The sequence below is a fragment of the Necator americanus genome, chromosome V (assembly GCF_031761385.1).
Source record: "Necator americanus strain Aroian chromosome V, whole genome shotgun sequence".
Classification (NCBI taxonomy): Eukaryota; Metazoa; Nematoda; class Chromadorea; order Rhabditida; family Ancylostomatidae; genus Necator; species Necator americanus.
In genome coordinates, this window is record NC_087375.1 from 5,160,174 (window position 1) to 5,172,151 (window position 11,978).

At 38.4% G+C, this 11,978-nt stretch overlaps 1 protein-coding gene across 1 annotated transcript; it reads left to right on the forward strand.

The window, feature by feature from the left end:
* Positions 1-1,186: 1,186 nt before the first annotated feature.
* RB195_012952 (uncharacterized protein) lies at positions 1,187-11,664 on the forward strand (the record flags this gene model as incomplete). The annotated part of the gene is made up of 15 exons (XM_064202562.1): positions 1,187-1,205; positions 1,789-1,896; positions 1,951-2,052; positions 3,822-3,916; positions 4,961-5,045; positions 5,107-5,205; positions 5,603-5,714; positions 6,912-7,030; positions 7,088-7,229; positions 7,606-7,681; positions 8,804-8,884; positions 8,946-9,040; positions 9,097-9,150; positions 10,499-10,747; positions 11,592-11,664. The coding sequence occupies 15 exons, from the start codon at positions 1,187-1,189 to the stop codon at positions 11,662-11,664; spliced, it is 1,509 nt and encodes a 502-aa protein (XP_064058443.1).
* Positions 11,665-11,978: the final 314 nt, after the last annotated feature.

Here is an 11,978-nt window from a genome sequence, read left to right on the forward strand (position 1 = left end):
GCCGTTTTTTACGGTAATTTGGAAGAAATGGACGGAACCACCTCCTTCTCCATAATCTACGATAACGTATACGAATACTACACCTGAAATCCGTACCACCTCAGATTTGTGGGATGATGCCTTTAAGTGCTTCTGACAGCTTAAGGGCTGCTGTTCAGCATTATTCAAGCAGATTTCCGGGATGACGTGATCATGGTGAATATCTCTAATACGAACATTAAAAGTCAGCTTGTTTGAAACAGATCATACGGGTAATATATGAGTTTAAACGCTTGAATTCAACTTATTTTGAGGAACCTGGTAGGAATCATGAGGCGATTCCCGAACATACGGCAGGAAAACGACGTGGAATTTCGATAGCACTACTTGGAAGGCACAGGTATACGAGGTACACGAGGGAAAGATTATGACGTGAAATACTATTAAGATTTCAGAGAAATATATTACATTTATATTGTATAGTTGTGAAGGGTTTAAAATATTCCAAGTTTAACTTTCCAAAAAATAATGAATAACAAATAAAAATTCTTTAAAAGAAAATGAAAATAGTAAGAACAAAAAGAAAAACAAAAATTTCACTGTGAATAACCAGTGTTTTTTTTTTAGAAAATAATGATTTAATTATTCAACAGCTTAAAAATATCAACGTGATCAACAATTGTGTTATGATCATTCAAGAACAATTAATTTAGAATTGAAACGAATCTTTTCTCGAAGACATATAGGTCCCAAATTCGCCTACTGCTGCTTAAATCTAATCTTAAATGCACAATCGATGATCGAAAAATCAAAAAAATAAAATCAATGCGTTTTATTGGAGAGGTACGAGAGAACAGCGGTATGTGGTGGTCTCGATCCGAACGATCTCGATCGAGTAGGGCACCTGTTGTTGGTCAAACACGCTCAGATCCATCAACCCATAATCGAACAGCAACTCAACCATAAGGCAGTGAGTTAGCTCTTGTTTTTTTTTAATCCTGGTTGCCGTAGCTCATTAAAATTGTGGATATTTCATGAATTCCCGCACCTGTGTTGGAAGTAGTACGGTAGAGGCACTTTCACATTTTAGTTTTATCATCACTGCTTGCTTTTCATTTGGGACATGTTCATTCTGGTCGTTGTTTACAACGAACACCTTACCTATCAATGAATGTACTCCCATTTCATTTCTTTCATTATTACCGATATGTACAAAGCAGTGCTGGGTTCGTGTTAAGAAGACAGGGAAGAGGCCCCGGCTGTCCAGGACCAACTGCTTTTCTGCTGAGGACCAGCGGTACAAAGCGCTTTCGCGACACGTGATCGTTTAAACGCATCACGCCACGAATCTGAGGTGGTACGGATTTCAGGTGGAGTATTCGTGTACGGTATAGCAGACTATGGAGGGGGGGGGGGGGGGTAATTCAGTCCATTTCTTCCTAATTGCCGTAAAAACGGCCCGGAAGGTTCGGCGCGTGCATAAGACTGGCGCGCTCCAATCGAACTCGTTGTAGGAAGTAACGCGCCGGAACTCTCGAAGCCGTATCTTCCGTGCCGTTTTTTACGGCAATTAGGAAGAAATGGACGGAATCACCCTCCTCTCCATAATCTACGATCCCGTATACGATTACTCCACCTGAAATCCGTACCACCTCACATTCCTTGAGTGATGCCTTTAATGTTTGGGAACCTCTTCTAGACCTCAAGCTCAGATCCTGCGACGAACTTTAAGTATCTCTGGGTGCCTCTTCCCACGTCGTCGTGTTACATCCTTATAGCTATCTGTTGGATGAAATCCGAGCAGTTTAGGAACGAATCAAAGCTACCCAAGCACTTTTTTAGTGCAAGGACTGCCACCACTACAAATTAGAACTGGCAGGGAAGGTTATTTCGACGGCTTTATTGCATCAGCATCGAGTATGTTTCTTCTAGATGTTTAGACTTAGTTCATAGCAATTTCTTTTGTTTAAGGTGTAGGAGAAATGTGGTTAACTCCTTCTTTTGAGGAAAGAAACGCAATTATTATAGCAACAAGATTATTTCAACATCAACCATTGAAATCAATCCAGAGAGGCGAGTATAAATCTTCATCCTCAGTGTTTTCTTTTAATTTGTGGAATCATCATCAATCAAGGAATCAGAGCTACTCAAGCACTATTTTTAATAGGGTTTTTTCTAGAATTTCGCATTTTCTGCTGGCTTTTTTCAGAGCACCACAAGAACTATCTCATTATCATTGTATTTTATTTACAACAATGGCGAATGAACCGATCCATTGTTTTTTCCCAGCTCATTCTGTGCGGCTGATTCTCACCCAGTACACGATCATTTTTTGTTTAACATGCACATTCCCTCCCCGGTCCATCAACCTTAGTCGAAAACAAAACCCACAAACAATTTCCTCAAATCTTTTCATCGCAGCTGCAAAACATGCTTTGCACAGCTTAGATGTAGTTGGCGCCGAATGCGTTTAGCTGGGATAAGCACGATGCCGGACGGGTGCACTGCAGTTGGTAAGAGGTTCCGCTGTGACCGCAAGATTGGTGAACGATTCGAAACTGTCCTAGACCAAGCCAATTTTATTCAGCTGGGGTGGATAAATTGATATCAGACTTATCTGGGAGGATAAAAGCACTTGATATAGTGGGACAAAATGCCGTGAAGCAATTTACAGTTCCGTAAGTGGCTGCACCTAATCCCATCCTAACCGCTACGCGCCGCGTTGGAGCGTAGCGGTTAGGGTCGAGTGAGGACCCTTGCTAGTTCGTGATGGTTCCACAACGATTCCAACCGCCATCTTCACTGCGTCGCTTATGTAACCGCGCTGTGTTTCATGTCGCTTTGAGACGACACCACGACTAAACATCGGATACCTCCCACAAGTCACTGTATACGCTGCGCAAGCGTTCGTAAACACCAAACTATTCTGATTTGAAGTGAACGCAATGGCGCATCCAGAGCAGATTGATTAAAGGCATCATCCCACGAATCTGGGATGGTGCGGGTTTCAGCTGTGTTATGTCTCTACTGGAGTCGTAAACTATGGAGAGAAGGGATACGGTTTCAAACGTTCCGGCGCGCAATTAGGAAGAAATGAACGGAGTCACCCTCTTCTCCATAATCTACGACCCCGTATAGGAACTCTTCACCTGAAATCCGTACCACCTCAGATTCGTGGGGTGATGCCTTTAATGTCAGACACTTTATCCCTTACACCCACACTTAGTACAACGCGCCTTCGATTAGGCGAGAAGGACAGAAAAGGAAGACTGTGAGAAGGAAAGAAAGATCTGTCGCGAAAGCATTGGAGTCTTCTAACGGAAGATGTTCAATGCCTGCTGCGTCTGTCGATTTATTATTCAACGAACTAAATCTAGGTGCCCATACCCATAGGGATTAACCAACGCCGTGCACTTTATCTTTTACATTTATCATCATGCGTTCAGCGAAAGTTTCTAGTGTATCTGTGTACGACTTTCAATAAATCTCGGCATGATGATATTTGTGGCATTTTTGCTTTTAACCTGAGCCGGACACGAGGTTGTTATAATCCTTCGTCCCCAGCTAACATTTCGGAGAGTTTGCCTTGAAAGGAAGATGATTTATTCGATCAAACAGCACATCTCTTCAATAAAAAAAGATCCCAAGTTTACTGTTGGATTCTTCTTCTCTTTCTTAGCGTTCTACTTATACGTCTTCACTGCACTGGAGAGTGGTGCTTCAGATTTCATTAAAGAGAAAACACTACAAGAAAAGATACCCTTTACTATTTTCTGGCTCCTTTTCCTAATCGTATGAGTATGAGTAAACTAACTGGTAACGAACGACATATCCTAACTTAGGTACTTTGGCTGTCGTTCGACTCCAATATGGGAATACGTCAAAGACATGGACTCGCGTGCTGGTTGAGAGCAGACCAGATCCAGCTCACGCACAGGTTTGAAGTTTTGTATAAATTTACCTCAGTCTAAGATAATAATAATAATAATAATAATAATAATAATAATAATAATAATAATAATAATAATAATAATAATAATAATAATAATAATAATAATAATAATAATAATAATAATAATAATAATAATAATAATAATAATAATAATAATAATAATAAAAATAATAATAATAATAATAATAATAATAATAATAATAATAATAATAATAATAATAATAATAATAATAATAATAATAATAATAATAATAATAATAATAATAATAATAATAATAATAATAATAATAACAGTAATAATAATAATAATAATAATAATAATAATAATAATAATAATAATAATAATAATAATAATAATAATAATAATAATAATAATAATAATAATAATAATAATAATAATAATAACAGTAATAATAATAATAATAATAATAATAATAATAATAATAATAATAATAATAATAATAATAATAATAATAATAATAATAATAATAATAATAATAATAATAATAATAATAATAATAATAATAATAATAATAATAATAATAATAATAATAATAATAATAATAATAATAATAATAATAATAATAATAATAATAATAATAATAATAATAATAATAATAATAATAATAATAATAATAATAATAATAATAATAATAATAATAATAATAATAATAATAATAATAATAATAATAATAATATAATAATAATAATAATAATAATAATAATAATAATAATAATAATAATAATAATAATAATAATAATAATAATAATAATAATAATAATAATAATAATAATAATAATAATAATAATAATAATAATAATAATAATAATAATAATAATAATAATAATAATAATAATAATAATAATAATAATAATAATAATAATAATAATAATAATAATAATAATAATAATAATAATAATAATAATAATAATAATAATAATAATAATAATAATAATAATAATAACAATAATAATAAATTTATACAAATAACAATTATATATAATATAATTTAATAATATATAATGAAGGTATATCTTCTTGACTATGGTGCGCGACAATTGGTGAACGCAAGAAGTTTGTGCGAAATGCCAATAGAAATGAAACGATTTCCGCGTAAGTCCCGAAGGAATTCGGATAATGCAGTGACGTTTTTAACCAATTTTAATAAATTCAGCACAAGCGTTCCCTATTATTCCAAAAATATCCGCTCCGCCCGATCTTGGACCAGGCGAATGGGAGAAGTTGAATAATGTTCGAATAACTGTTCGAATAAGTGGGATTTTCTTCACTTAATTAAAATTGACAATTTTTCTCAGTTTTAATATTTTATTAGAAATTCTTTTGAAATGTATTTCAGAAAGGGTAAGAATGTATAGGTTTGTTAAATTAAAGGAGAAATTTTTTCTCGTACTACCTTAAAATCGATATCGATTTCCTCGTCAAAAACATAATATAGCTCAATAATGACTATATCCACCATCTACTGATCTTATTTGGGTACAACCATACTACAAATTGATGGTGCAGGGATTTCTCCATGAAAGGATAGGATAAGAGGTCTCGACACGATTATGAGAATACCACCTGAGAATAAATTTTTACAAGTTTTTTTTTTTTGCTAAAGAGCAGGAATATTACAATAATCTTTTAGTGAAATTATTTTTTTACAGAAGCTGCAAAAGATGGTAAGTTTATTTGTGATCAACTAACTGTGTTCGATGCTATTACCCACACGGATCTTGACCTTGGAGCAGCGCTACGAAGTGGTATTGATTTGGAACGGTAAGAGATTTACCTGTGTCTTATAACAGAGACCCATTCATTTTTTTTTAAAAAAATCAAACACTACCAAAACAATCATTGAGTAACTTAAACGAGTGGAAACACCAAATTGTGATGGTGGTAAATAGCCAAATTAAAGGCACCATATTACGAATCTGACTTGGCGAAAGAATTCGCGGGAGAAGCCAGAGATTGGGTTGTAGATCGCGGAATCCGGGGTGGTTCCACTCATTTCTCCTTAATCGCCGTAAAAAAACGGCGTGGGAATCACTATTGTTTATTACGAGACACGTCAGAACGCTGTTCTATGCACACGTTCCGGTCCCCGTAGCAGCCTATTGATTGGTTTTAGTTGAATAGGCTCGTGAGAAGACATCTCTTCCATCCCAAGATCTTCGACCGATTCCATTTGGATGCGGCGCGTTCGCAAAGGTGGCGTCTTCCACGTCGTTTTTTTACGACGATTAGGGAGAGATGAGCGTAACCACTTCGGATCCCGCTATCTACAACCCCATCTCTAGTTCTTCCCGTGGATCCCCTCACTAAGTCAAATTCGTGGTATGCTGACTTTGAAGGTCTATGGCGAACTGAAAACCCCAAAGTACTAGTGACTCAGCTATTTTACTTCGTTTTCGCAAAAACATTGTTGCATTGTGATTTAAAGGCCGAATACCACGAAATTGTTTATGTTGGGATCTCTCCACAAATAAATACGGAGAGAGCATAGTATACAGCGCAGCAAGGAGAGCCTCAGCAGGCCATCGATTGTCTGCTCACTTGCGGACGCGGTGCGTACACCTGCTCTCGCAGACGTGGCATGTCGCTAGGTGCCTCGTAGGAGGATCCGGTTCACATGCCTTCTGAATAACTAGAGGGAGTCGAGCGTGGAGGCGGTTAACTCCTCTCATTTCATCACTCACCTCTGAATTTAAGCCACACACAGAGTCGCTTTTCATCTCTTCTTCTTTTTATCCACTATCCATCAGCTAACAACCATTTTCATATCCTTCAGATGAGGAGGATCAATTATTGATCAGGTCAATGTTGCTGCGAATTAGAAGTAAAAAAAAATCATTGTCAAAAATAACGCCGACTTTGTAGCAGTCGACGGCAACCGTAGAATCTATTTAGACATATTTTTCTTTTTTTGGGTAAAATGAACAGGGAAAACAGAATTCTCACACGTTCCTATTGTAGTTCAAAAACAAACATCACATCGTTGCCGATAGATGACAAAAATTTTTTACTTGGTCCACAACCACGACTAAATTCACTCAAAGAACATACTGCTATAGCTTTGAAGTCAGAACAACGCGGTACGTGCTACAGAGTATCATTTCACGTTATATCTGGAAAATCTGATAATTTTAAAGATTTTTCTGTTCTCCTCGTTTGTGTATTCGGTATTTTGATGGCAGTGGCATCAATTATGATAGTTGTTGGATTCACGTACAAGCGTATTCAAGTTGATCGTGATCGTCGACGTCGGCGTCGCGCAGCGGGTGGAGACAATTCGTAGGCCATTCATTCTTTCTTTCTTCTTTCTGTCCTCATTCTTTCATTGCACGATGTCTTTTACACATTTTGAAGGCATCACCACACGAGTCTGGCGTGATATGGATTTTCGTTGGATTATACCTAAAACGTAGATTATGTATACAGGAGTGATTCTGCCCATCTCTCCCTGCATCACTGTAAACAGACGGCTTCGGATTGTGATTCCTTACGACGTTCTCTCATGAAACGCGCCACCCTTGCGCTCCGCCTACGCCTGCGATTCGTCGAAAATCCATTCGGACGGCTTGACAGGCAATTCATTTCAATCGACGAAAATCCATACAACGCCAGATTCATGGGGTGATGCTTTTACTGCACCATCCGGTTATTTCAGCATGCCTCGCGATGATGCAAACTTACCACCATGGGGAAGAGTTGATGAACAAAATATGCAACATCCTTCGGAAATTGTAAGAGTTTTAAAGGAAAGATTACCGCGGCGTTTTCCTTGCAGATGCTATTTTTTTCCTTTGTAAATCATTCCCTTGGTCTAATTATTTACTGTTGTTTTGTGTATATTCCTCTCACCACTTTACCAAGACGTTTACTATGGGGCCTTCTCTTAAGGATAAAGGATAAAGTTTCTGGCGTTAATCAATCCGCTTGGGATGCGCCCCCACGTTCACTTCAATTCAGAATCGTTTGAGGTTTACGAACGTGTATCTGGCCTATACAATGACTTGCGGTGGCTAGCCGATGTGTCAAGTCAGTGCTTTTATCCTCCCAGACAAGTCTGGTACCAATTTATCGACCCCTGAGGGATGAAAGGCTTGGTGAGCACTAGGGCCGGATTCGAACCTCCGATCGATCGTGCAGGAAGCGGAACCTCTAACCGCTACACCACACCCGCCCCGGGCCTTCTCTTAAATGGTTTTAATTTGTAGGAAGTTGTAGGGAACATGACTCGGATTTTAAGTTCTTTTTGATGAGTTGGTTGAGGAAGAATAAAGATGACTGAGAGAGAACAAATTCGTGCTTTTCATACTCAGAGGAGAAATACTTACAGTCGTAACATTACAACAACAGCCGTAATATCATTATCAAAATTGGTTTAAATCGGTGAAAAGGTTAAACGTCAGCTTCTCCCGATTCCGCCTTGATTCTTTTCCTTGTTCGCTGCTGTCGTCGCTTTGTCGCAATACGAACATTGAGTAGTGTAGGCTCGAAGGGAGGTGCGGGTTAGGTGGTTCCAGAAGGTCACCAGAGTGCTACAGTTAGTGTAACGGCAGACGTATTCGTAGTTGGGTCAAGACGACATGGAGCACGCTGCAGTTGCGTAAGCGGTTGCACTCAAAGCGGGCGATAGAGACAGCGGTTGGAATCGAGGTGGGACCATCGCGAACTGCACCAATGAACGGTGGTAGCAGATCCTCATTCGATCTTAACCGCTACGCTTCAACGCACCGCTTCGAGCGCAACCGCTTCCGCAACTGCACCTGCGCTTTGGCCGGCCTATAGACTAAATTTCGTTGTTTTTTGTACAAAGTTTTCTGTATGATGTTGCGTTGGAAGTTCAAATCTTTCTGATTTAGCCAAATCCAACACCTAAAGAACCAGGAAAAGCTGTGGACGACTGTTTGGGAACTTCAACGAAACCTTCAGATGAGAATAAGGTTTCTCTGCGGGAAAGTTTTCACTCAATTAAACTTCAGTTTTTTAAGAGAATATTCTCAGGGTGTCACTATTTTACCTATTTCACCGAGGGCAATAGCAGCAATCGCTGCTTTGATGGGTTCATCATCGGCTATTGTCGACAAGCAGCTCTCAAGGTATATTTTACGCGCAAAATTATCATTATTTCATACTTTACTCCGAAGATGTTCAGGACAATCGCAATTGGTACAGGAAAAGAAAACAGTATTCAAAACACTTCATACACGTATGCTTTCTATTATCTTATTTATTTCTATTTCCTCGAGCAATCATTCAAGATAAAAGAACTCTACAGCAGAATTTCAGCACATTCCTTGTTTTTATTAAATTTTTATTTTTTCAAATGCCAAGGAAAAGTTTCATAGTGGCAACTTTTAACGTATTGAAGACAGCTCGCGTTTTTGCGTATCTGGGGGCAATCGACTTTTACGAGCTATATTTGAACAAGGAAATAATAACAATAAATACCAGTAAATCAGCCAAGTACAAAAACACTTTATCAGGGACCGGAAAACTAAGAAAAAATAACCGTTGAGAAGTCTTGGGTTCAACAGTGGGTCGCATCTTCCCACGCGATCAGAAGAAGAGCGCCTTATGCTGCCCGAAGAGTTCAGAGCCACGCGCGGTTTGCCGACTGTGCGGTTTTGATTTTGTTTTTTTGGTTTTGTTATTGAACGCACTGTTGTGAATAGTCAATAACCACCAAAACCGCAGATCCGCCATACGGCGCATCTGCGCTGCTCTGAACTCTGCGGGCAGCCTTACGATTGAGCCGCCCTGCCGTCAAACGGTTAAAGGCATCACTCCACGAATCTAATTTGGTACGGATTTCAGGTGGAGTATTCGTATGCGAGATCCGTCCTAATTGCCTTAAAAAAAAGGCCCGCAAGATGCGACGCGTGCACAGGGCTGGCGCGCTCCTGTCGAACTCGTTGTGGAAAATAGCGCGCCAGAACGCCCGAAGCCGTACCTTTTTGCGGCAATTAGGAAGAAATGGACGGAACCACCTCCCTCTCCTTAATCTACGATCCCGTATACGACTACTCCACCTCAGATTCGTGGGATGATGCCTTTAAATCAGGCGAACACGGCGGCGGTTCTCAGGCGCACTTTGGGAATGTTTGGATGGTCTCATCTTTAGTGCAGATTCTGATCAGTGATCCCTTTAAGTCAGTGAGACTTCCCCCTGGGGATACCTCAAGGCCGAAGTTTTCAAACACCGCCCCCGGTTCTCGGTCCCAATCAAAGAAGTCCATTCATTCAAGAGGAAATTGGAGGAATTTCGTCCGATATGCTAGTGAGAATGTTGGAAAACTGCCAAGAACGGCTCGAAATATGTATCAGTCGTCAAAGCCACCATTTGGACAATAAAATCTTTGAAACTTGAATTAGAAGATTTTCTATATCTACATTTAGGAAAAAAGTTTTTGGTAATAACAAATGCCATTTTTTTCCAGTCTCTTTGAAATCTGAAGTTATTTCTGCCGCATACCATTAATACTGAAATTCTAATGAATATTTAAGAGAAGATAATGTGGTAGATCAACAAAATTCGCAAATGGATGGGATTTCAGAGCGCATGCACGCCTTGAAGCAGGTACCAGCAAGATATCTCCGATAAGAGGTTCCTCTTCTGGTGCACTGGCAGGATTTGTGACAAGCACACCTATTGAAACATCCAGTCAACTATCATTTGGACGAAGTTCAGCATCGAAGGAACAATCATCCCGAAAATCCTCTTCATTAGAAAATGAATATATCCAAGCAATAACACCACATGATGTGCAACGAGTTTTAAACGAACGGGCAATAACTCGTCTTCGGTAGGTTTTTTTTTTCGTATTTTCATATTACACAAATTATTTATGTATTATGTACGCGCAGGCAATGCATTTCGTTTCAAATTTTGTACTCTGATACTGTCTTCTTCGCTTGATGTTTTCTTCACTCCGCCCACCTTCCTCTGCTCATTCCCTCCAAATCAGCGGTGAAGTCAGCTCGCTTATCATGTAATTCCCCAAAGTGCACACCTGATGTGTGTTTAGGTTAACCGTAAGAAGTACAACCGAGTGTCCGAGGCCAATCTTCCTATATTTTTCGTCAAAATCGGCCAGCATTCACTCCATCATGCTGATGAAGTGAATGTTGCCCGATTTGTTGCAAAAAGGATCGGTCACATCGATTCATTTATAATTATATTTATTGTAGAATGAATGGGTAGACGTTACCATGAAATCTCCGAAGGTTTATCTGCTGAGAAAGAACGCGTTGGTTGCTCAACGCACTGGTGTCTGCTCCCAATTCAAATGAAAAGAAGTCCGATAGTCCAATTTAAGCTACAGCAAAGATTGTCAACAAACTTTATTACGGCCAACGTTTCGGTGTCGTCGCCTTCGTCAGAGCCTGGAAAGTCAGATCATTTGAGAGGATATATCACACGGGTTTTAGTCAATCATGGTAGAGCAGAAGCAGTGAGTCAGTCCGCTGAATTCTTTGTGTTCTCACCATAGAAAAAAAATAAACTTCTGTAGTTTATCTTTCAATAGTGTCTGGGGTCAAATTTTTTCTAGTTTTTGCGAAACCCCTATACCTCCACTGATATTATGACGTCGCATAGCAATTGTCTACTAAAAATAACCTTTAAAAATATCTTTTATACCTTTTTAGGTGCAAAGCTGAGCTGAACACCACTTCGCTTTCCAGTTTCATCAGTGCCATGAGCTCCAATGAACAATTATAATAAGCTTACCAAGTGAAAAAGTCCCTTTAGAGTACAAATTCATTCTACTCGTTAATATTTCGAATTCCTTTGTTCTTGTATTTGTAATGATTGAAGTTTATTTAATAAATTCTGCAGCAAACATGCCATTTCAGAACACCGGCAACGGAACTCAAGCAAATGTTTACAAAAAGCTATTGTTAATCACATTAGCAATACATGAGGAATGTGAACAAAAATGAGGACCAGATTGAAACGTTGATGGACGTATTAAGCTCTAAATACCGTGGAACAAATCTAACCAGTAACTTACGTGACGTTCTAAAAGCACCAAA